This window comes from Lontra canadensis, unplaced genomic scaffold, assembly GCF_010015895.1.
Source record: "Lontra canadensis isolate GAN:19392208 unplaced genomic scaffold, GSC_riverotter_1.0 scaffold72, whole genome shotgun sequence".
NCBI classification, from domain to species: Eukaryota; Metazoa; Chordata; class Mammalia; order Carnivora; family Mustelidae; genus Lontra; species Lontra canadensis.
Window position 1 is genome coordinate 9,049,494 of NW_022631066.1, and position 27,135 is coordinate 9,076,628.

General features: G+C 39.4%; 1 protein-coding gene across 1 annotated transcript in view; it reads left to right on the forward strand.

Moving 5' to 3' along the window:
* ITGA8 (integrin subunit alpha 8) overlaps positions 1–27,135 on the forward strand; it is a 185,470-nt gene that overhangs the window by 44,966 nt on the left and 113,369 nt on the right. Inside the window, exons 9-13 of the mRNA XM_032880917.1 lie at positions 357–400; positions 1,938–1,994; positions 5,149–5,201; positions 18,371–18,576; positions 20,986–21,177. Of these exons, the coding sequence (XP_032736808.1) occupies positions 357–400; positions 1,938–1,994; positions 5,149–5,201; positions 18,371–18,576; positions 20,986–21,177 (552 nt within the window). The remainder of the gene's footprint in view (positions 1–356; positions 401–1,937; positions 1,995–5,148; positions 5,202–18,370; positions 18,577–20,985; positions 21,178–27,135) is intronic.

Genomic DNA, 27,135 nt, shown 5'->3' on the forward strand with positions numbered 1-27,135 from the left:
ACAGAAGCTGTACTTCTTACACTAAAACAAAAGACGTCACCACAGTGAAAGCTGGAGAAGCCAGAGTAAGAGGTTTAGCCTACAAATCACACACAGAGTTGAGAAGCCAGGCTTGTGCTGTACAGGCAAAAACACATGGAGACCAGTGATGAAGACTGGTAAATCTCACAGTACAACTTTTGTTCTGTTTTCCATGGTCTGTAGCAGAAGCAAAAGCAAACACAAAACCATGACTTCACACTTTCAGCTGCCCACATGATGGTTACTCCTGTAAAAGGCACTGTCTTTAACTGATGTGTTGGATAGCTTTAAAATATATGTAATCTCCCTCCTCAATGGCTAATTTTATCCCCCAGAACTGGTTGCTGGCGTTCCAAGAGGAGCACAGAATTTTGGATATGTGAGTACAAAGAATACATTATTGGATATTTTCTTAGAGATGCAAAGAAATGTTTCATTTCACTCAACTTTTGAATGGTTTAAAATGCCTTTTAATAGTGAGCCCCTACAGATCCATGCTTGTTTGCTTACTGAAAAGGAAGGAAAACAAGTGAAGCTAGATTTTTTTTTTTTTTTTTTCTGATCTGTGTATAGGACCAGTTACACAGTTTGTGGGACCTGGTACAAAATGAAGATGCAGGTCCCTTTGTTCAAAATTATTAAGAATTTTAGGATCACAACAGCTGGGCATTAAACCAAGGGTGGGGCCTAATGGAGCATGGGGACCTGTGTGACGGTGCAGGTCACACCCACGAAGCCAACATGATCCTTGGGCATCACCCAGGAATAATTGTAAAGGATACTGTTGCCGATGTGCTCAGCATTTTAATATGCCTCATATGGTAGAAATGAGAAAATCAATTGTTATTGCACTCGTGTATTAGCTTCCTGAGATGGCCATGACAAATTACCACAAACTAGGTGGCTTAAAACAACATACAATTATTTTCTCATAGTTCAGGAGACCAGAGTCTGAAATCCCACTGTCAGACAAGGGACCTTTTTTATCTGTTCCAGCTTTAGGTGGCCACTGCCTTTTTTGGTGTGTGTCAGCATGACTCCAATCTCTGCCTCTACCTCCAGATGGCCTTCTTCCATCTGTGTCTATGTGTGTCCTCTCCTCTCTGATAAGGACATCAGTCTTTGGATATAGGATGATTTCATTTCCTAAATCCGGGATGATTTCATTTCAAGTTCCTTAATGTATTTCATCTTCAAAGACCCTATTTCCAAGTAAGGTCCCCACCTGACGTTCTGGGCAACATGAACTTTGTAGGGATACTGTTCAGATTCATTATACCTACTGACCACAAAATTAGGAAATGAAAATCAAGAGACCTTCTGAAAAGAAAAGTTATATTTTAGACAACATTTATTTTTTTAAAAGTCTAGTGAATATAATATCTGCAGGTTTTAGGCTGGCTGAATAGAATTAAAAGTAATATTTTTGCTATGTGGTAACATTTAAAATTTTCATTTTTTTCTCATCAACTTATATTTTGAGACTTTCATTAAATTTATTATGTTATTATCCTTAAAAAATAAAATAAAATTTTCATTTTTTTGTAAAGAGCCATAGTCATTAGTTTCTCATAATAACATAAACACAGAAATGAATTTAGAAAAAAACCCTGATTCGATCAATTAACTGGCCATCAGGTTAAATGCTCTCAGCGTCCATTTGAATTCAATTTCTATTTTCCCTTTTCAGATTAGAAAGCATTCATTTTATTTGAAAGTATCACAGACTTAGCCATAAATAAAAGTTCAATTGGATTTTTTTTAAGATCATTCTTATGGGATTACATTTTTGTTTTACATAAAGCTAATTATTAACTACTCTTCCCCAAATTTGAAAATGACTTAAGTTGTAATTTAAAATTTTTTCTTCTCCAATTCTGTCAAATGATGTAGCTCTCTAATCTCTATGATTTCAGGTTTCAATCATTAACTCTACAGATATGACTTTTATTCAGAATTTCACTGGCAAACAGGTGAGGACCTTTTAATATCAAACAATGTCACTTAGTACTAATAGTACATTGCAATATTAACATCAATTATTCATTCATAAAGTAAAAGTTCACTGAGGACTTACTATGTGCTGGAAACTGTTCTATATGCTGGGAATATAACCGTGCATCAGACAGATAAGATCCCAGCTCTCATGCAGCGGTGTCACTAAATACTAGGATCTGAGAACAATCCTGTTATGTTGTAGGCCCATGTGTAGTATGCCTGGTGGTGAGTTCCTACAAGAAGACACAGGCTTCTCTTCTCATAGGCCCCATTGTATCAGTCAGAGTCAATGGGCCTGTGCTCTGACTCCATTCCTTACCGCGACTGGAGCCCTCTACCCATCCCAGCATTATGTGGAGGTTGACTAGCTATCTGGTTCTGGTTCCTTCCTCCCAGGGACTGGCTGAGGTCTTATGAATGAGGGAAGTGCCTGTCATTCTCCTAACCTAATGTGGGCTGAGATCATACTTTATCCACCACCCTGAGTTGTCCAGGGTATTGTGACCTTTTGAAATTTGTAACATTTCTTTAAACTGTGAATGTGGTATGACCATCTAAGGGAGCCAGTCGTTAACTGAGTCAGTTTCTCTGGGCAACCCATATTTTCTCCTAACCAGAAACCCACGCTACTGAACTTCTAGGAAGCCTAACATTCAAATCTGGCCAAGTTACATCCTGACCTTCTGGATCATGGTTTAGGATCCTTGGATGCTCCACTCTTAGCTAGAGACGTAGATTTGGAATAATATATTTATCTAGTAATTTTGATTAATAGAACTTTTTATTGAACACAGCATTTTTGACATTCCTCCCAACCTGCAAAATTGGGGCTTTGGTCTATCTGTTACTCTGCAATTTTCAACAAAGCATTTAAAAATGTCCCCCGTCGGGCGCCTGGGTGGCTCAGTGGGTTAAGCCGCTGCCTTCGGCTCAGGTCATGATCTCAGGGTCCTGGGATCGAGTCCCGCATCGGGCTCTCTGCTCAGCAGGGAGCCTGCTTCTCTCTCTCTCTCTCTCTCTCTCTCTCTGCCTGCCTCTCCATCTACTTGTGATCTCTCTCTGTCAAATAAAATCTTAAAAAAAAAAAAAATAAAAAATAAAAATGTCCCCCGTGATACTCTTGTGGTAAATATGGATAAGTAAGGCTGGGACAATAGTGAATTTGGATGAACTTACAAATTTTGAGCTATTCTCAAGTAATGGTAATTAATGGCTTATTGAAAATCTGGCAAGACTTCTCTTTTGTCCAGATCTCTTTCACATTTTTATCATTAGAAACTCTTCAAGCATTATTAAATTTGGCCTTTCTATAATTTCTAGTCCTCCATACCACCTAGTTCTTCAGTCTTGAACCTCAGCAGTTAATGCATAAATGATGAAATTCCTCTGAGTGAAGGCCACAATGCCACACCAGAAATAAGAATTTCACTATATATGTTTGGAATATAGAAGAGAGGTGGGAGAACTGAATTATTATTGCACAGTTAACTCATGCATTCATTCCCTCTGCAAAGAGCATTTGGCACCTGGTAACTGTATCTTAGTCTTCAGAATACTGTAACAAAAATGCAATAGATTGGGTAGCTAAAAAACCCAACTGTTTATTTCTAACAGTTCTGGATGGCTAGGAAGCCCAGGATCAAAAGGTACGCAGATGTGGACTTGAGAGCTGGACTTCTGATTCATATAAGTAGCCATATTCTTGGGTCCTTGTGTGGTGGAGGAGGGCTAGCGAGCTCTCTGTGGTCTTTTTTTTTTTTTTAAGATTTTATTTATTTATTTCACAGAGAGAGATCACAAGTAGGCAGAGAGGCAGGCAGAGAGAGAGATAGAGGAGGAAGCAGGTTCTCTGCTGAGCAGAGAGCCCAATGCGGGACTCGATCCCAGGACCCTGAGATCATGACCTGAGCCGAAGGCAGAGGCTTAACCCACTGAGCCACCCAGGCGCCCTCTCTGTGGTCTTTTTTTATAAGGGCACTAACTCCATTCATAAGGAGTTATGAAGTCATCACCTTCATTACCTAATCACTTCCCAAAGGCCTTACCTCCTAATACCGTTATAGCGGGGGTTAAGATCAATATTTGAATTGGGGGGAAAGAAGGGACACAAACATTTGTCTATAACAACTATATATGTTTGGAATAGAGAAAAGAGGTGGGAGAACTTAATTATTGCTTAATTATTGTTAGCTCACGTATTCATTCCCTCTGCAAAGAGTATCTGGAACCTGGTACCCACTCTGAGCTAGACCCTGGTCAGGTAGTGCAGACAGAAGAGTGGACAACACAGACCAAAGCCTCTGCCTTCTGTGGAGGACACTTTCCAGTGGATTGTAGTCTGATTAGATGAGAAGATGATGGGAGGCTAAGTCAGCTAAAGCACTGGATGCCAAAACATGGAAACAAAACATCTTGACAAGTTCAAACTATAGGCTGAATCTGAAAAGATGATAAAGTTTGAAAACATAGATTGAAAAACAAAAAAACTTAAGAGCTAGAATGTGGCTCACAGTTATACTCAGAAGAGACTTAGAAACCTTAGTTGACAATGAACTCAATATGAATTGATAGTGAGACCCGGTTTCCTGTGAAATTGAAGCCCTTTTTATGCTTCACTGATATAAAGAACCCAAAGCAAAGACTGTAAATCCTACTTAACTCTTCTCTGGGCGGTATGTTCATGGGGTATCATCTTTTCTTTGGTATCACATGCGTTTTCTCTACTAAAGAGAGGCCACGATGGCGAGCTAGCTACAAATATTTTCTATGAAATTTCATATGGAAGTGGAATTTGATTTATTCTGTGAGGTTCAACATTGCAGAATTAAATAGGATGAAGGACTAGAAGGGCCAATTTTAGCAAAGAAAATTCAAACTGGGTCCACAAACTGAATGGGCTGATTGTTGAATATCCTCAGAGGATAGCCAAGCAGATGTCAGGGGTACTGAAGGGAAATTATGCATGGGGTCAGAATGAGTGACTTTAAGACTCTGTCCATGTCCAGGAGCCCATGAATGTAATGCAGAAGTCTGTTGCGGTGAGATTCATCCTCCAGGAAAAAATGGAGAGAGGGCTATAAAAATTATTTTTGAACACAAACTATGTCATCTTATGGTATTCCTTTGCAGATGGCATCTTATTTTGGATATACGGTCACAGTGTCAGATGTTAACAATGACGGGTAAGTTTATAAGAACTTCCTCACTCACCATATGTTATATTCATCCACAAAGATGTTGTATTTTTTTTTTCCTTCATGAAATAGATCCTTCCGTACTTCCTCAAGAAGATAGAGGCTCTCTTGTTTTAATTGTTTTTTGGTTCAGGGCAAGAGGATACATCTACTAAAGAATTCTGTCATCCTATTTTATGTCTTTACGGAGGTTTTTCGCATCTCCTGCTTCCAGAAAAGGACTATTTTACTTAGTTTTATCTTTAATTTAATGAATTGAATAGTCCTTGACCATTTGAAATCCAAAGCCATTAAAGCGTTTGTTCATCTGTCTCTCTTTAGCCTTACTTAGCATGTGATACATTCATAAATCATTTGCACATCAATAAACATTTTTCCCCTGACATTGGTTTAATCAACATACTAGTATTGCCCATGGAGAAGATAAAATAATAACGTGAGCTTTTCAGAGAATGACAGTAAATTACAGTGGAACTAGGACCAAATACCATGATAAACTATGGTTGTGTTTAAATTGTTCCTTAAAAACAAGCTATTATTAAACCTCTCTTTGGTTCACTAAAACCACCCAACTGATAGATAAAACAGACGATTAAATAAGAAAGCCAATACACGGAGATAAACTGATTAGCCATCCAATAAATATCATTGGAACACCTACTGTGTGTCAGCCGTTGTTTTTAGTACCCAGAATATAATGACCAATAAGGCAAAATAGGTCTCTGCTCTCAGAGAGTTCACATTTTTATAGAAATCAAATACCTGCAGAATCTGGTTACATTGCAGGATCTGGACGAAGCAAACACTTTAGATACCTCATTGGTAGCCATTAGCTATGATTTACATATAGATAGAAGTGTACTTTATATATTACAATGGCATAAGCCTGGAGGATAAATTTAAACTTTTTTGCACCTTTTAGAAAATATCTTTTTTTTAAGATTTATTTATTTATTTATTTGAGAGAGAGAGAGAGAGAGAGCGAGCATTGGGAGGGGTGGCAGAGAGCAGAGGGAAAGGGACAAACAGACTCTGTGATGAGTGTGGAGCTTGATGCAGGACTCAATCCCACGACCCTGAGATCATAACCTGAGTTGAAATCAAGAGTCAGACACCTAACTGACTGCGCTGCCCAGGGGCCCCTGGAAAATATCTTCTTTTATTATCCTTCCATTCAGTATGTATTTCTTGAGCATCTACTATACACTAGCACTGTTCTAGGTGCTGGGCTATAGCAGAGAACAAAATAGAGACCCCTATCCCCATAGAGGTTCTATTAGAGGTGGGGAGTTGGGTACTACAGACAAAAAGTCAATATGTCAAGTAAAGCATATTCAGATGGTGATGAGTACCAGAAGGGAATGAAAAAAATGGAAGAGCTGTAAGCAAGATGTCCTTCAGTAGGTAAACGTGTAAGTAGATTGTGTTACATTCAGACAACAGAATATTGGTAGGTGCTAAAAAGAAAAGAGCTGTCAAGCATGAAAACACATGGAGAAAGCTTAATTGCATATTAGAAAGTGAAAGAAGCCATCTGAGAAGGTTACAGACAATATGATTCTAACTATATGACATCCTGGAAAAGGCAACACCGTGGACACAGTAAATGGATCAGGGGTTGCCGGAGGCCAGTTGGGAGAGGAGGGATAAACAGACATAGGATTTTTAGGGCGGTGAAGCTACTCTGTAAAACACTGCAATGGTGGATCCATGTACTTATACATTTGTCCAGATCGGGGATATCCATGGGTCACTGAAGTTTCATGGATCGTAACGCATGCACCGTGCTGGTGGGAGATATTGAGAAAGAGGGAGGCTGTGCCTGTGGCGACAGGGGTATATGGGAACTCTCTGTACTTTTTGCTGGAGGAATGATCTGCAGGAAGTGGGGTCCATGGGGAAGAGATTCCTGGAGGTGGGAGCTCCTGGAAGCCCAAGGACATCAGAGGGGCTTGGAGAGGAGGCAGAGGGGCGCGGGATCACAAAGGTCTGTGAGCCAGTGCAATTAACAACGGTCTTATGCAGCGCTACACAGGCTCTGCTATAGACAGAATGAGTGTTTCCAAGAAGGACACACCTCATGAACCACTGGACAACACGAAGCAAGGGAATGGCCAGCAATGCCAGAGGCAGGAAACTGTAGTGGCTGCACTCTGGAGATATTCTGAAAGTATATTTGAATGGTAATCTTATCCTGGAAGCAAGTCATTGAAAATTAAATTGCTTCATCTCCAACTGAGCTGTGAAAAGAAAGTAAGGATTAGGACCACCCTTCACAATTTCCAACCTAGAGGGACTGATTTGTTATCAGCACCTTTTAGTAGTCTACAAAAGAAGGCGGGGAGTAGGAAGGGTGGCTGAAGAAGTACTTTTGAGTCCAAAACAACGAGGCATGTTGTCCCAATGGAGGAAGCCTGCACTTTAGTAACAACAACCAAAAAAATCCCATAATGGCCTTGGGGATATGCGCAGACACATTTCTTCCAACAGATGGTGACACAAGAAATACAACCTCCCAGCACCGCCCCCACCCCCAGGGAGCCACACGATGCTATAATTTATAGGGCCCAGATGAACTCAGTGTGTGCCCTTCTTTTCCTTCACTCTGCCATGAACTGAATCCTTTCAGTTTTCCCCCAGTTCAACATTATGCCCTGCAGGGCACTGCCTCCTTCCTGGAAACGCTGTTCATTCCAGTCCACAGCAAAGCTCTGTGACAACATTTATAGAATTTTTTTTTTTTTTTTTTTTTTTTTTTTTTTTTTTTTGCCATGTTAAGAAAAGAGCAAGAACACTTGTGAGGAAAGGATCTCTTTGGTCTCCTGCTGATCAAAACAACATGGTAGTAAGACACACAAGAATTTTTCAGGGGTAATTTGTTCTATCTTGATGTTCTTTAAAAAAAATTGCTATGACCATTCTTTCTTTTTTATTAGGCAGTATATTCTTAATTCTTTAGACTGCATCAAAAAAGGACATCTGTTATCTTAATATTGCCATTCTTTTTTTTTTTTAATTTATTTATTTGAGAGAGAGAGAGAGAAAGCAGGGGAAGGGGAAGAGGGAGAGAAAGGGGGAAAGAATCTTAAGCAGATTCCCCACTGAGCATGGAGCCTGCCACGGGACTCAATCCCATGAGCCTAAGACAGTGACCTGAGCCGAAATCAAGAGTCAGGCACTTAACCAACTGGGCCAGCCAGGCACCCCTTAATAATACCATTCTTAATGTGCCCATAGATTGTCAGTCTGTATGTAATTTGTCGTTCTTAGTTACTGTAACGCTATGTAAATTCAAGGCCCTATTATAAATGAGTAAGCTAAGAGGCCGATGAGAAACTTTCATCCCAAATACAGAAAGACAACTCACGTAAAGTCTGAGATTGCAATAACAAAGATCTAATTTGCCATCATCTTTGCAGCATTTGTGTTTCGAGAAAAATTACTTGATATTGTTAGCTTTCAAATAGACATCTTGTGTGTCTAGGTTTATACTTGATCCCAAGATGGAGCTCTGTAAACCAGCGTTTGTAGTGACAGTAGTGTCTTCACCTCCCTGGGCAGGTATTCGTCCCTGGGGAAGGTGCGGAAGAACCCATCAGGGCAGAGACATAAAATGTGTTCCCTCAGAAATCTTAGCAGAACCAGAAAAGAAAGGCAGCAAATCATACGTGTGCCAGTGACTTTTCTCGAACTCCTATGATGGCTCCAAGTCAGAACACATGTGGCCTCATTTTGAGAAAGAGTGCTTTTGTCATTCTAACTTCTGACAAGACTTCTAGCAGAGATCCGAACGTTGGATGGGATTTACAGGAAACATGAATCCCTGTCTCAGAGCTTTCCTGGATATTAAATATGTGGTCTTCCCAAATTTTTAGTCCTTTCAAGTGCAAAAATCTCTATTCTCCACTGAAACTATTGAAAAACCTAGTATTGGGGTGCCTGGGTGGCTCAGTCATTTAGCATCTGCCTTTGCCTCAGGTCACTGTTCCAGGGTCCTGGGATCGAGCCCCATGTCAGGCTCCCTGCTCAGCAGGAAGCTGGCTTCTCCCTCTCCTACTCTCCCTGCTTGCGTTCCCTCTCTCACTGTCTCTCTCTCCGTTCAAATAAATGAATAAAACTTGAAAGAAAAAAAAGAAAGAAAGAAAGAAAGAAAGAAAGAAAGAAAGAAAAGAAAGAAAGAGAAAGGAAGGAAGGAAGGAAGGAAGAAAGAAGGAAGGAAAGACCTAATATTGTTTTAAGCAACAAAATTTTCTCATGCGTGATTAGAAGACAGTGTTTTTTCCCTTCTCAGAGTGACTTCATGTGTAGTATATGTCTAATAACATAGGACGACCCAAACTACAATCCAACGAAGCTATCTAAAATTTCTCTGCAAAGAAACTGAGGCACAAAAGCTCAGGAACTTGCCTAAGCTTACACACTAATTAGGCAAAGGTCTCAATTAGATCCCAGAACTTCTGCTGACTTACCCAGCAGAATTTTTCTTGCTAATGTAAGGGCCTGTTCAGCCAGAGCTGCCCCACCCCGGTTGAACCGCCATTTTGGTGTAAAGCTTAAATTGACCTTGCCCCCCGCCAGGGGAACTTACTTAAAAGCAAGTCCGGGAAACCAGTCCCAGGTAACAAAGTCCAAATACAAGGGTGGGTCAGGCCAGGTGGAGGTATTCAATCAGTGGGGGCGCATACTGTCTCCTAGCTACCAAGGAGCATGGGCCCCGCCCTTCGGGCACCTTTTGGGTGCCAATTCGGAACTAGGTGTGATAGGCTAAATCAAATGCCTACTAGGGTAAATTGTAACTCAGTTGGTTGCCTAGCATCACTGTGGAGTTTCCTGTGTGTGTTGTACAATCTCATTGGCCACCTGTGTGTGGCCAGGCCCAACCACATGGTCTTTGCTCTATAAAAGTTAGTCTGGAAAGCAGGGAGGGGTCGTCCTCTCTGTTTGACGGTCGGTATGATTCCTGATGCTTGGCGCGAAATAAAGCTTTGCTTGACCTTCGCTTTGTATCAGTCTTGCTCCTTTATTCACGGACCCTACAGAGAACTCTATACTAAGCTCTATAAAATAGCTGGCAGGAAAAATATATATAACTTCAGTGTCCAAGGATTTATAATCTATAAGAATTAGGAACTTTCAGTGTAATTGAGTAAAATGGCATGCCTCTCACTTTCAAAAAGCTGGGAAATTAGTGTATTTGTCACTGAAACAATCCATGTTTTTTATTTTTTTAAATAAATACTGTATATGATTAAGATGTACAACATGACGTTTTGATATACTTATGTGCAATGAAATGATCATTGTGTTCAAGCTAATTAACATACTCATCTATAGGATCTATCTCTATTCAGTCCGCTGTGTGTGCCATTACATAGTCACTCTGTGTGTGTGTGTGTGTGTGTGTGTGTGTGTGTGTGTGGTAACGCCAGAGGTCTACTCTCTTAGCAAACTCCTAGTACACAATACAGTGTCACTGTCTGTAGTCACCATGCTACAAGAACTCTAGAACTCACACATCCTGTGTTATTCCAACTTTGTACCCTTCGACCAACATCTCGCTTTTGCCCCACCTCCCCACCTCTGGTAACCATGGTTCTATTCTCTTCTATAAATTTGACTGTTGCAGATTTTGTATGTGTGTGTTTAAGTGTTTCACTCTAATTTTTGGTAAGAATTTACATCCCTGTTTATTAAGTGTGCATTTTTTATTAACTCCTATTATTTTTATAAGCAAGGTCATACTTCCAATTTCTAAAAATATGAAATCATAATTTCGAAGTTATTTTCACCCAAAGAACTTTAAGATTGTCTTCAGTGATGATAAAAACAACTGATTCATGAGACAAAAATTCAGTTATAGTTTTTAGTGTCATGGCATATAAGAAAAATCAGTCTCTGTGATTGTATTTAAAATAGCTATACTAGTCTGCTGCATTTTACTTAGTCGGTAGTAATGATTTATACATAATTTTATAGTCTATAACTCCTGTATATATTTTTTAAATTCACAAAACCCTTTTTAGCTTTCCCAGCATTTATCAGTGATCAAGAACTCATCAGTGAACATTAATCACCAGTAGAGTTCAGTATTAAAACTGAGATTTAATTCCCATTTTTTTGGTCCAAATTCTAATTTTTTGATAGCCTTCTTCTAAACCTTGGATCTGTGTGGATGCTATGCAGTGACTTAGAATAGTATTAAGAATATCACTTGGCAGGGGCATTTGGCTGATTCAGTTGGTTAAAGGGCTGCTTTCTGCTGAGGTCAAGATCCCAGGGTTCTGGAAACAAGCCCCTGCTTCCTCCTCTCCCTCTGCCTACTTACTGCTCGACCTGCTTGTGTGCTCTCCTCTCTGTCAAATAAATCAGTAAAATCTTAAAAAAAAAAAAAAAAAAAGAATATCACTTGCTTAGTTGATTGGTTATGGTTCAGAAGTTAGGACTCCACACATTCTGTGGGATTAAACCAGATTCTCCCTTCTCCAGCCAAGAGATAATTAAGTACTTCTGTGCATGAGGCTACCTAGTGACATTCTTTGACAGCATATGACATCTTCTCTATCCACTTTGCAACAAAAGCAAGGTCCCTGCAAATACTCCAAAACCTCAACATCAGGGGGAGAAAAGACAAAGGCATTAAGTAATGCTGACCGAATTAGTAAATTGATGGACATTTTTCCCAATACTTTTTAATTTAAAAAAATCTCCAGGTATTGTTAGTGACTCCAAAAGTTAAGACAGAACAGTGGTGTGTGTGCTGGTTAGTGGTTGATATTGTCAAGCCCATGAGTGTATCGAAAATATAAACAAGCTGGTGAAATTAACTTTAGTTTAGTTATCTTAAGATAGCCAGAGCTATAAACTCTGCCAATGTAAACTGTTAGGAATTTCTGGACAAACTTAACAAAGGGAGATGGAATTTTTCATCTTGAGCCTAAGCAAGCAAATTAGGTTTTTTCTTATGGCTTTTGAAACTTGCAATATTTATACTAATTCAGAAACTCACAGAATTACAATTTAATTGATTGGATTGTTTTTGGCCTCTGTGGGTCCCAGAGGAGTTAAATTTCAAGAGAATTTTAGCAGTTTGTTAACTTGAGAACATTTTAGAGAAAACTTATTTGAAAGGAATCAGGTTTGGGTAATTATGTTTTTGCACTACATTTAGCCCAAGTATGTATTCTCTCATACAGGTTTTACTAGTATGATTGAAGTAAATAGAAAATTGAGAAAACTAAAACAGAAAGAAGTCGTAAATTGAAATTGATTTCTGTAATGTACATGGTCAGCTATGTTAGTTCTTGCCCACCGTAAAACAATTCAGCTGGTAAGATATCGACTCTAGTTTAAAGTCTACTAATCTGCATTCTGTTAATAAATAACCATGTTCCAAAAATTAATTATGGACATTAACACGCAATATCTACTACTGGGAAAAAAGATACATAGAAAAGTTTATATGTGAAACCAACACATTAACACCATTTGATTCAGAAAACTTGAATCTAGATTCTTATATTGAACATTCTTGTTGCTGGGTCCTTTCTGTCTCATTCTTTATCACTGTTTATGATTTGCTTTTCAGGAAAATATTTATAATGTTTCTGTCTTAAATAACATGTGAAGGATGAGAAATTGAGCCTTGAACTGTATTATATTATTAGGGCAGATTTAAACATAAAAAGAGACACAAAACCTGAGTGTATGTTACCTAGAGGTTTTAAAGAAAACTGCTTAAATATTAGACATTTGGATAAAATGTAACTGTGTATATTTTTTGAAGTGCCTCTACATAGTAACTCAGATTTCATCCAAACCACCAACATGACCCAAACAGAGTGGATGGATTTTACTGAAAACTTCATCATTAATAATAATAATATTTCTTCATCATTAATTTTTTGAGATTACAAAACCATACAGGATGGGTAATATATATATAATTCTCTTAGAATGGTACCCAGCCTATTACACAACTACATTTCAGAAAGTCAATGAAAAATATCTTTACTAATAAAATATTTTCAAACTTTAAACTTGGATTGGGTACATTCAAAACCAGGATTTGCAAAACTAATTTTGAAACCATCCAATAGCATACAAAGCCTACTGCAATGGTTTTTCAGGGACTTCTTTGCCTTGTGGTCCATAATAAGAAATACATTTTTTTTTAAATATTTTATTTATTTATTTATTTGACAGACAGAGATCACAAGTAGGCAGAGAGGCAGGCAGAGAGAGAGGAAGGGAAGCAGGCTCCCTGCTGAGCAGAGAGCCCGACACGGGGCTCGATCCCAGGACCCTGGGATCACGACCTGAGCCGAAGGCAGCGGCTTTAACCCACTAAGCCACCCAGGCGCCCCAAGAAATACATTTGACATTACAACCTGGCACACACACATAGAACTGAAACAAAAGTTTGATGGAACAATATTTACCCACATGTAATGCATTCATTCTGTTTTCTGTTCTTTTCTATTTCATTTTTTAAAAATTGCTTGTCCAGACCCACTGAATTGATTTCACAATCCACTAATACATTGCAAACCAAGATTTAAAAACACCAGCCTAAACAATAATATATATGGTGGCTCTTAAGTAATATTGCTACAATAAAATAATATTGACTCTAAGTGTAAAGTATTCTATAAGGCACATTGTACCAATTAAATCCAAGACAGTTATTGTCTTTCAAACTTAGGGAAACACAATTATTAATAAAAAACAAATGTCTTTCTCTGTTTTTATGGCATTTAGAACATTTTAGAAGACTTACACTTAAATATCTAGGGAAATATATTTCTAACAAAATAAATCAATGCTGTCATAATCCTCTAAGAATCCAAAGGTTCCATGGACGTGCTAGGCTCTCGCAATGATGGGTCAAGTAATTTTCCATTCCTAGAACTCAGTGTTGGCAGTGAAAAATGTAGACAGCAAACCGTGCCAGTCCTGCATCTTTTTTGCCCCCTCGGGGTCCAATTATATGGCCTGTTCCTTCTTTAGAGAAGGAGAAAATGATCCCACTCCATCTCTACAGCAGAGACCAGTGATTTCAGACATCTTTGAAGTACACGGCAGCAACACACACAATTAGGTGTTTAACAAATGCCTCTCCACACTGGCGATAATTACAACAGAAGGAGAAGCAACCAGGTCCCTGCCATGGAAAGGCCAGGGGCTAAAATAAATCCAGACCTTGTTGTCCTCTGGTCCTGGAGCTGAGCAAGATGGCCAGCAATGGGACCTTTTTTTTTTTTTTTTTAATCAAGTTACTTGTAAGATTTTTAAGAAAATATTTTACCTAAGCATAGCTATCCAACTTAGGTTCAGGAATTTGAGATCAAAATAATGGTCATTCCTACTGAGACAACACTGCTGTCCACTCCCCTACCCACCTCCAAGAATGCTCTTGTCACGGTGAGCCCCGGGGGGTGGACAGCAGTGTTGCCTCACTATACTATATGCCTGAAACCAATAGACTACCATGTGTCACCAATATTGGAATTAAAAATAAAATTTTTAAAAAAAGAAAAAAATAGCCATTCCTCGACTATATCTATAACCACCCCTCACTTCCTTCTTACAGCTTGCCCAAATGACACTCAAAGTGTTTCTAGCTAGAAACCATGTGTTTGGTCTCCTGCTGTGGGAGAAAAGTAGGAGGCTATCCTAGAAGTAGCTGGCAGCCCCAGACCATTCCCAAATCACATTTCACCGTGTTTCTAGCTCCTACAAGAGAAGAGAGGGAGAAGGGGGGATGAATTTTGCTCTTTTAACAAGAACTCTTTCTGTTTACATTGCTAGAATATAAAAATACTGTGTTTGCCTTCAACACCCAGGCCAGTGCCTTCGTAATACCTATCATGTATTAAACACTATAGTTTGACCAGTGTGTGCACGTGTACATGCACATTTGGAAATAGAAACACACAAAGAGGGACAGAGATGGAGACGGAGACTGAGGGAGATCTCCAGTGATGTATCCGATAAAGTAGCCTTCTTCTACCTTTTCTACATTTTTTAGGCAAAGTAACTTGTTCAATAGGACTCAGCTGGTGACTAAAAGAGCAGGTTTTAAACCTAGATCAGTAGAACATCCAAACTCATGCTTTTCTCATATCGTCTGGGCTCAACTTACTTTCCCAATTATCTTTGGTTTTTGTTGTTGTTGTCGTTTAGGCTGGCTGTATTTTTCAGGACAGTTTGGGTTTATGGAAAACTTGAGCAGGAATTACAGAGAGTTCCCATACATTCCCTCTCCCCTCCACGCTCAGTTTCTACTCTCACTACCGTCTGGCATTGGTGCGGTATATTTGTTACCATCAAGCTGTTGATACATTATTGACTGAAGTGCACAGCTCACATTAGGGTTCCATCTGTGTTATACATTCTATGGGCTTTTCCAAATGCATAATGTCAGGGATCCACGTGCAGTGTCATGGGGAATGCTTTCACTGCCTCAGAATGCCCCGTGCTCCATCCCTTCATCCCTCTCCCCTCCCCACCCTCCTGCCAACTACTGATCTTTTTAGTTTTGTTCTTTCCAGAACGTTATAAACTTGGAATCCTTCTGTATGTAGCCTTTTGAGACTAGCTTCTGTCACCTACCAGACTGGCTTTAAAGTTCCCTCTGTGCCATTTTGTGGCTTTGTCGTTCCTTTCTTTTTTATTGCCAAGTAATATTCTGCTCTATGATGTGGTACAGTTGATACTGTGGATATCCACCGTGGATACATCCATCTGTGGAAGGATATCTTGGTTGCTCCTGGTTTGTGGCAACTGGAGGTTTTTGTGTGGACATAAATTCTCAACTGATTTGTGTAACTACCTAGGAGTGTCTCATATGGTAAACCTGTGTTTAGTTTTGTAAGAAACTGCCACACTGTCTTCCAAAGTAGCTGGACTGCTTTACATCCTCACCAGCGATGAATGAGAGTTCCTGTCACTCCACATCCTTGCCAGTATTCAGTGCTGTCAGCATTTTGGATATTTATCATTTTAGTGGCATCTCGTTGCTTTAATTTCCAGTTCCCTAATGACATATGATATTGAGAATCTTTTTATATGCTTGTTTGCTATCTGTAAATCTCCTTTGATGAGGTGCCTGTTCAAATCTTTCGCCCAGTTTTTATTTTTTAATTTTTTTCACCCAGTTTTTAATTGGCTTGTTTTCTTATTGCTCCTATTATATATTATACACATTTAAGACTGATTACATATAACAACAATAATGTATTTTATGTAATATATAATATCATATTTTATATGTTACTGCTACTGTGTTATTGTTATTACTATTTCATATTATTAAGAATTAAGAATTATTTCTATAGCTTGTTTTTTCCAATTAAAATCATTGGCGCCCCTTTAGCATGGAACCCACCTGAACCACTCACTTGACCTGGCTCCACTCAGGGGATACTTGCTTGGGGCTCAGAGTGCTGCCACCTGGCAAGCCTGCCTCCAGAACCACCTGTCAGAATCCCATACAGGTGCAATGTCCTCTCCTCTATGAGCCTTCCTTAACTTTCTTGAAGTTCCAGCTCTCTCTCCTGTCTGGGATCTCGAGGATTCAGTTTGGATTTTTCGTATGCTTTTTTTTTTTTTTCATTCTGCCTTGTCTATAGGTAAACTAGTAGCAATTTGACCTTGCTTGTACATTAATCAGGAACAGGGTTGACCTAGTAGTCATTTATATTCCTTGAGTAACTTATCACCGTGTCTTAAATACGGCTGTTACACAGAAAATCTCGAGAATCATACAGGGAAAGGGAGAATACATGACCACCACAGGGAAGGCAAGAAGTTGGAGAGAGAGGCAGGTCAGAGTGTTGTTGGAGTGTCTTGTAGATGTCTAAGACCTTAAAGGAGTTTTTGTGTTCTCAGTAACTGTCCCACCTCATCCCTGCCTGTTAGATGAATGGTAATATTTTTAGTTGAGTTGGCAAGTTTCTGCATGTTACCTAGTCTATATAGGCATAAAAGTCAAGTGCAGATTTCTATTTATGCCTGAGATCACTCTAAAGATTGTTGCATCACCCAAGATCAGGATGTCTGCAGAGGTCATTAGTATCAATCAAAGTATGAACTTCAGTTGATGTGACTTCTTCCAAAATTTCTAAAATAAAAATGATACGTGCATACATTTTTAAGAACTCGAGCAGCTTAGAAGGCTCTGTTCTATTCCTCTTCCTGCCCATTGACTCTGAGAAGGAAGGAAATACCTTTACCCACTTGGGTTTTGTTCTCCTGATGGTTTTATCTTTATCTCTAATTAATTTGCCTAGACATTTGTTTCTTGAATTTTTTTCAACCTTAAAAACTATCTACTAGTTTCCTGCTATAATATCTACATTTATAGAGAATAACTATCAAGTCTTATTTGGGGGGGGGAATTTACTTTCCATCTTTCTAGGCAGTCCCACAACTCTTTCTGGACTCTGTTTTGTATTTAAGTGAAGTAAACAAGAGGACAGAAGGAGGCAAAATTTATTTTAAATCTTATTCCGGCAAGAAAACTTCATAAATTAAGTGTATAGTTCTATTGCCATAGAAAAACTCTAATCCACTTTGAGAAAAACCTTTTTTAGATCCTTTTTGATATGTTTTACTTGTATAGCTACATTTTCCAGAAATGCACTAAGAAGTTTTTGAAAAGAAGTGTCTGTGGTTTTCTTAAAGCAGTCATGGTAACATAGTTCAAAAGTTCAGTGTATGGGTGCCCAGGTGGCTCAATTAGTTAAGCATCCAGCTCTCCGTTTCAGCTCAGGTCATGATCTCAGGGTGCTGCGGTCAAGCCTCATGTCAGACTCCCCACTCAGTGTAGAGGCTGCTTCCCCTTCTCCTATTCCCTCTACCCCTCCTCCTACTTGTGCACTCTCTCTCTCTCAAATAAATAAATAAATAACTTTTTTTTTTTTAAAGTTCAGTGTAACAGCTCTTACGTTCCTGCAACATTCTATCCCAGAGACATAGCGAAGTGATGAAAGAAATACGATGACTGTAAAATGTACCCTGGGAAAGGAAAAATACCAATAGAAATGTACTAATCTGGTTGATTAAACGTGTACCCCCAAAGAATCTCAGGTCTGTCGTGTACCCCCAAAGAATCTCAGGTCTGTCAGTGCTCTGACCTCTCTCTTTGTTCCATACAGAATGGACGACATATTGATCGGGGCACCGCTCTTTATGGAACGCGAATTCGAGAGCAGCCCTAGAGAAGTAGGGCAAGTTTACCTGTATTTACAAGTGAGCGCGCTTGTCTTCAGGGACCCACAGATCCTTGCAGGCACCGAGGTTTTTGGGAGATTCGGTAATGCTGTGGCACACTTGGGAGACCTGAACCAAGATGGATACAATGGTAATTGATACCAATACATGGAAATTGTTTATTTGTCATAATTCCTGGACACGAAGGAAACAATGACATCTTAAAGTCTTTACAGCAGTGTGTATGGTATGGTTACTATTATTGGTTTTTTAATAAATTATCAAAAACCTTAAGGCAGTTTCAAGTTTATATATGGTGTCATATAACAGCTCTTAAGAAAAGGCAGCAGTTATTTTTTAAAGTGATATTTGGATTCAGTGACTCCGAGAAAACTAGAGAACCTTTTGTTATGTACAGAGTCAAGACAGACAAGTACATGTCGACATATGGACAAGTATATTGCCTTGTGATTAACGCACATGGACTAGGTCTAGGTTATGCTGGATTTTAATTGGTCTGTAAATTTCAGCTCAAAGGCAACTTCAGTGTTCGCATTAGAGTCGTGTTAAATTCTTAGTTCAGGATCATGATTCTTTAAGCTAAGAATTTGTGAACGCCTTGCAAGTACCTTCTCAGAGGAAGGTGCGGCTCACACAGAGTTTTGCTTAGATGTTCAGGACCTTTATTTTATTATTCTTTTAAGATTTTATTTATTTATTTGACAGACAGAGATCACAAGCAGGCAGAGAGACAGGCAGAGAGAGAGGAGGAAGCAGGCTCGCCGCTGAGCGGAGAGCCCGATGCGGGGCTCGATCCCAGGACCCTGGGCTCATGACCTGAGCCGAAGGCAGAGGCTTAATCCACTGAGCCACTCAGGCGCCCCTGTTCAGGACCTTTAAATTAAGAAGCAAGGTATAGTGGGTTTCTTAAAGTACAAGGGAGTGACAGGAATTTGCTCCAACAAAATAGCTTAGGGAGTGTTTGCCTCAGATTAGTATTCATTAGTACCTTTGGCAAGGGATATTGTGTTTTTATGTTTTCTCTGAAAAAAAGACATCCCAGAAATGTATGGTTAGTAGTTTTTTAAATGCCATAAAACATAAATGCATGTTAAAAGCTCACAGTTCCAGGAAAATAATAAAAAAGAGACAAGTTCATCTTTAACTGATACGCTGCTTTCAGAAACTGCCTTTTCCCTGAGCACCCAGCCAAATAAATAATGTTATCTATCATCTTTTCCACCACAGCTTTCTCTATTTCTTTTTTCTCAAACACTTCATGATATTTTTGAAAGCTAAGAGAAACATTTTTAATGATATAAAGGGGGTTCTGCCTCTCTGTGCCTCACTGTTTTTGAGTATAAAGTGGGCAAAATAATTCCGAACTGGGAGGAAACACGGGACAGATGTGTACTGACTTAGAGGAGGTGAAGGAAAGGCCTCTTTGCACCTGGTACACGACGAAATCTTTAATTTCCACCACAATCTGAAATAGGAGTATTTATTATTATCTATTAAATGAAATTGGAATTACGATCCTCATTATGTAGTAAAATCAATTCACGATTTACTTAGTCTTATCAGAATTACTTGGGAGCAAAAAGAAATAAACGACAAAGTGAGGACACATAACCATCCTCCACTGGGGTGAGCTATTATGTTATTGTGTTCTTGGTGCTCTTTTTTATGTAAAACTCGGTCTTTGTGTGTATTGTTTAGAACAATCCCGATGAACACAATGTGTGAAAGTTAATTTTTTCATTGAGTGCTATATTTAAGGGAGAGTCAGGCGATAGGGTTCCTTCTGGGTTCCCCAATGTCCTCTATTGTAAAATGCAACCTGCTCCCCTTTGTGGGACAATGTAATCAATACATTAAACAGTCTTTGTGCAAGAGATTATTTATTTCTCTTGACAAGAAATTCATAAGTACCTTGCAAATGTGCCTCCCCTGTTTTACCCAGCCTAGTGATGTGACCCAGCCCTCCCTGTTGCTCGCTAAGTTCCTGTGTAGACCACCCTCTGCCTGCTCTTCCAATGGGCCCTGCTCTTTCCACCTTTGGCCCTTGGCACACCAGTTCTTTCTGCCCGGAGTGCTCTCCCCTCTGATTTCACACAGTTGGTTCTGTCTTGTCCCCAGCTTTCAGTTTCAACACGAGCCTTAGCAACACCATGTCCGATCACCAAATTTAGAAATAACCACCATTCTCCATTACATTAATATTTTTTATTCTTCTGCATAGAATGTGTCACTTTCCATCTTTTCTTGATTATCTCCCTATTCAGATTGTCTATTACCTGCACTAGGATATAGTCTTTCTAAAAGCAGCATCTGGTTCACTGTCATACCCACTGGGTCCAACAGACAGTGGTCACTCAATAAATGTTTGCTGGGTGGAGAAAAGACAAATAATTTATGGTTGCTGCAATATTACAAAATTTTCCTCGAAAACGTAATGAGCCCTTTGGATTTCAGGATGCCACTCTTCGATTGCACTTAATTCTATCTCTAAAACCTTCTTCTTTCCTTAAAAAATGTGTTCATGTGTCCCTGTTTGCAGACATTGCCATCGGTGCACCCTTTGCAGGCAAGGATCAAAGAGGCAAAGTGCTCATTTACAACGGGAACAAGGATGGCTTAAACATCAAGCCTTCCCAAACTCTGCAGGGAGTGTGGGCCTCACAGACCATCCCTTCGGGCTTTGGCTTTACTCTAAGAGGAGACTCAGACATAGACAAGAATGATTACCCAGGTAAGGGTTCCTTCCCTCTCCTGCCAGAGAGCCCACTTCCTGGAAAGAAGCCTATTCTCGGGACTGTGCACCCCCTGTAACCCCATGCATCCCTTTGCCTCGTAAAGGCAACGGCCCAGTTTAACCCTGGATGGGCTGGGGCTTTTGCATGATTCCTAAGTGACTTTCACAAGCATTTGAAGGCAGATAAAATAAACCCTCCTTTTCTCACCGGGAGATGGTTTTAGAAAGGCAAGATGGCGTTTGAAAAGCCACATTGGATGTATGACTTGTCAACTTTGCAACCAAAGTTGTTATTTGAAACCCCTCAGTGAGTTGTTCTCCATTGATAAAGACAGCTTGCCTCAGAGCCAGCTAGAGCAATTTATTTTCACCTTGTCATTCTCTCTCGAGCTCATAATTCCTATTAATGAACTCATGAACTTCAACATTTCTGTCCTAAAGCTCATGTTCTTGGAGCATAAATATTTTCTTGCCATACTTTGGGGTTTTTTTCAAAATAGATTGAATATTTCAAACTGAAGCAAAAGGAACTGGTTCATAGTAAAGATTGTAAGCTCTTTTTGATGACTTAATTCATATTGAGGTCTCATGGAAATTAGACAGTGCAGCGACATAATTCATGATTTGTGTGTGCTGTAGGAAAATACAGTTTGTCTTAAAGGATTGTTTTAGTAATCCCAGGGTTTTTAGCAAAGAACATTAGACTTCTTGGTTTTAATGGTTCAATTTTCACGTTTATGTTAGTTATTTTAAGATGTTTTCAATAAACACATTGGAATCAGTAATAGTTAACTGACAGCTTTAACTATTTATTAAAACCTTGTCTTTTTCCACCACCCTTCCCCTAATTGGGCATTTTCCATATGTAGAATTTTTTTCTGGTTTGGGGCAACATTCCAATAAACTGACTACCTAAATATACATCGCTAATTTCATCCTTCCACTTTCTCTTCCCCTTTGGGATCAGGCAAAAAGGATACTGCAGCGTATTCTCATAAATTTGCCAGAAGTCTTTTAGGGCACTAACATAAATGTTGTAGCGGGCTCAAAGTAGATTTAGTATTATATTGTATATAAATATCTTCCATATTTTCAAGAGCATCTAGTTAAGTTTATTTTCTTAGGTTATATTATACTGTCCAATCAATGAAGGTAGTGGGTTTTAGTTTTGGGGGGGGGTGTTATTCATAATATATTCTATTTTAAATAATCCTCCCTTATAGGATTCCTTCCCAAAATACGTCAGGATGATTCACAAAATTTAACTCTTGGGTTGTAACTTTAGATAAACAGTTATTTTGGAAAGTTATTGCCAGTCATTGTGCTTGTCATATTCTCACCTTAGTCAGGGAACCTGACAGAGCCGATGGCCTGGACCTTACCCCAGATAAGGGATGTATCTATTACACAGGCCGTTCATCAACTTCTTTTGAAGTCTCCTAAATAAAAACCAGGAAGGAGAGAAACATGAAACAATTTTTCTCTTAAGGAATATTCCTTCTGGGGGGTGTGTGGGGGTTGATGGGGTGAGGGAGCAGAAGTAGGACAGGGAATAGAAAAGCTAAAGTAGGTAAATGCTGGTAATTAGTCACCTCTTATGTTTTCTTTTATCCCTTCTTAATAATCAGAAAAAGGTCATTTGAGGGAATTCGTTAACTTTATCTACTGCGGCTGATTCAATTTACACTAACCAATGAAGTTATGCAGCCTATCCCTCAGTCTGTAAAGTGAATGATCTTTACTAAGGCAGGACCGATAATGCCACTAAGTGAATTCTTTTCCCTCAAGATTGTATTGAGGCGTTTAGTGTATATCTGGACATCTTAGTAGACTTCGGTTCTGGTTCCAGTTCTGTCTCTCAAATGGAAATACATATGTCTGGTGATTCATGATCCAATGATGTTTTCCTTGATCCTCATCTTTTTACAAAATAATGCCACTCAAAGAAGCCTCTTTATATTGACACCAAGTCCCCAGGGACCCATGCAGAAGAAAACCACCTAATGGATGGGTAACTACATTCCATTCACTAGAAGAGTGGATTTGAAATTCACAGGTGTAATTCAGTAATTAGACACGTAACTGTCCTCATTATTCTTTTTTTCTCTTTTTTTCTTTTTTCATTCCCGCCTCTTCTTCTCCCCCGCCCCTGCCCGCCCTCATTATTCTGTACAGAAATTCCACTTGGCTTGTCTCCAGCCTCCATTTCCGTTAAGGGGAAAACCTTAATCTCACAGTCACTTCCAGATTCAGACTTAATCTCAGTTGAGTAAATGTTCATTTAGATTCAGAATTCTCCCCTTCCTCCCTCTTCCACCATCTTTCAAGGACTGAGTAGCAAAGGGTATGCCTGTTGTCCTGGGACTGACACAGGGGCATGCAGCCCAAATGCATCATCTGTTTTTACTAGTTTCTGCCGGAAGGATAACCCAGCCTCTCCTGGTCTTTGATGTGTTGCTCGAGCTTCTGTAGTCAATCAATGGCCTGTGGAGTGGCCACTGCTCCAAAGTTCCATGTATCCTGCATCCTTGTTCTATTTTGTCCTCTTCCAGTCTACTCCCAGCATGTGCTTCTATGCCATGGTTAGGACCCAGACACTTGCAGGTTGGGTTTTCCAGTCTCCGAAATTGTTTTTATAATCCCCCTAGATTATTCCTTTAGCCATTGCTAATTTTCCACCGGGGCATTTTATTACTCTAGCCCTAATGGGGTTGCAGTATTCTTAGCTTTTGCCTGGGAAACAGCAGTCTTCCCCACCCCCAAAGATTATTGGGTGGCATGATTTCTAAACTCTATAATTCATTTTATAAACTCTATGTCCTAGTCCTCCAGGGTCCGTCTTGTGATTTTTTCCAAACCAGTTCTTCCTGGAACTTAAAAAGAATTACAGTTTTCTTTCTCTCTACAGTCCTGCTCTTCCAAATCAAAATTACTCTGCTTTCAGATTACCGTGCCTCCTAGGAGTTCCAGAATCCATTTAACAAGTTGACTTTCTTCTAGGATATATCTAGTCATTCTCAATAAGCAGTGGTTCTCAATCTCTGCTGCATATCATCTGGGGAATTATCTGGGGGAATTTTAAATAATGCATCTGCTCTGGTCACACTCCAGACTCAGAATCAGACTCTCCCAAGTCAGAATCTCTGGAGGGTAGAACATGGACCAAAGTAACAGTTAAGTAACCTGGATGACTCCAGGGCACAATCCAGCTGGGAATGAATGATCTAGAACATGTTCCCCATTTTTGAACATCGAATTGACTGGATGTCTCATTAGAGCCATTCAGTAGGTCAAGGGAGTGGGAAAGATTCCCCCTTTCCAGTCAATTCCCAAGTGTTTTCCCTGCTACTGAGCTTCGCATCGCACCCTGAGTGGTCAGCTCTGAAGCACTGTGTGTGCTGGTCCCCCACTGAGTCTACTTGTACAGGTTGAATGCATGGCACCCCTTCTGATAGTTTGACTTATGGAGACTGAGACGGGCTTCAGGAATTTATGTTCTTACCCAGGACCCTACTTTGAGAAACACAGCTCTAGAGTCTTTGTGCTCAGTTCCCATGCCTAAGTAGTCAGATGTGCAGTGTTCTCTTTTGGCAAGTGCCTGTTAGCTCAGCTCTAGCGTTCCATTTATTCTTTAGAAGGTTGTCAAACTAGCCCAAAGGTCTTTTCTCCAGACGGCCTCTGTGTGATTACTGCATTGGGATGCATGGGCCTAAGACATGCTCTGGTCTCATCTGGAAAAATTAAGGAAGACCCATTGAAAATATTTAATTTTTCATGCACTATTCTACATTTCCTGGAAGTTATCTGTGCATTTAAAATGATGCCCCCACTGATTTTCATTTAAAATACATTATTGTACTTGTTAGGAAGTAACCTACCTTAACCTGGCTTATGCCATAAAGGGAGAGCTTTATATTAAAGCTATAGAATATCTCAAGGAAACCTAATGACAGGAACTCTGCCAGGCCTCTGGAAGGGACTAACTGGGATCCAAGACTGTCATGTTAGGCCTTCCTTTCTGTCTCTCTCTTAATCACATCTCTGCTTTTCTTTGTATATCTGCTTCTCTCTTTCTCCCTCTCCCACTTCCCTCCCCTCCGTCTCTCCCTCCCTCTCCATCTCTTGCCAATATTTCTTTGAGCACCTGGTAGTGTTTCAACTCCAGAGTTTGCATATTGCAGTTTTACTCACTCAAAGAGACTGTCTATAATTTATCTTAGTCCCAAATCCTGAGGAAAGGAAACTTACATGCTATGAGACAAAGGGTGACATTTTCTAAAGAAAGTAGGAGTTGATCAGTGGACTGTGCAAGTATCCCAGTAAATATCCACTATGAAGCCCTGGCAAGACAAAACAAAATGGCCCTAGGAAATAAAAGTTGTAGTAAGAAGTGAAGAATATAATTGAGAGGAAAATATTTTGTTTTAAAAATTAAAATAATAAAAATCATCATTAAACTGTTCATCAATATTTTTATGTTTGTTCCTTTAGCTTCAGGGTACAAAAGAAAAATAAGTAAGAAATTCCTTCATTCAGTCAAAAAATATATATTAGTATTTACTACATATTAGACATTGTGCTTGGGGACATAGTATCAAGGTGTACATAGTCCCTACATTCCCAGAGCTGAAATTCTGGGTGAGAAAGACAGACAGTTAAATAACCCCAATGAAGGGTGAGCACTATAATACTGAAGGCTTTAAATGCAAAACTTTTTTTGGAATATCATAACATCTGAAAAAATTCAAGCATGGTTGCTGAACATTATACTTATGAATTTTAAAAGTATGTCGTAAGAAAAATATTGTTGGCCTCTGGCAGTTTTGTAATTATTTGGTCTTCATTAAAGGATTCAGTTGATGAAAATATATAAGCTCTGTAGCCCCTTATACAGGCGCCTCCACTTCCCCTGAGAAACTTCTAGAAGCCAAGCTAATATGATCAGGGCTACAAATTATGTACAGGTTGTGCCCAGCCAAGGGGCAAGTGAGGACAGATTCAAATCCCAAGGGGTTTCCTCCACACGGGGCTGCCTTTTTAAATTCATACACAGGCATTTGTGGACTCTCAGTGGCCCTGTTCCAGGTCCTCATTCAGATACAAATATCGGAAACAAAATCCCCAAACTCTTCAACTGCGTGGTCACCTGCAAAATTCACGTAAGACAAATGTACAAGTGAACAGTGGTTTGAAATTCTGCACTGAAATCTTTCAAACACCTCGGAGCTGCTACTAAATGGAACACACTTAAAAAACTGTGCTGACCCAAGTGATGGTTTCTGATGGGGTTATTTTTCCCATTCCTAAGGTGAACACTTTTACCCCATTTTAGGCACCCAGGGCTTAGCAGCTGTGTCTGCAAGCTGAGCTGGTTTGCTTTCCCTGGTCTTCACCACCTGCCATCAACCCACTTCTGGGCACACTGCTAGGAAACCTCCCTATGTTAATGGCAGGGTGCATAGGTTGCCCCATGGGCTAGATAGCAGCAAGTGTTCTTTACATGTTTTTGATACAATCCAGCTGCCTTCTGCAGGAAGAAAGAATAAGGTTGATTGTGATGTTTGATGTATATTTATTGTGAATTATAGCTGTTTCATCTCCCAGACTGACTAGAAATCAGGTCACCTAGTACCTGAAATAATCAAAAGCACAGACATGTAAAAGGTGGTTTGATTTACATTTACTCTATCACCTGATCTCTTCTGAAAGTTACAGATGTTCTGTATTTGAGCAGGAACGGGTCTTAGGGAAAAAGAATGCTACCAAAAAGCAGGCATGGGACCAATTATATTGCTAACATTATTGCAATTATAGTAATTATTACTGCTGTGCCATCTACTGCATAGAAGACATAGCTAATATCCACTGGAATATTATTTTTTAATATTTTCCTGCACACATACATACACTCACAAACACACATATATATATATATATATATATATATATATATAT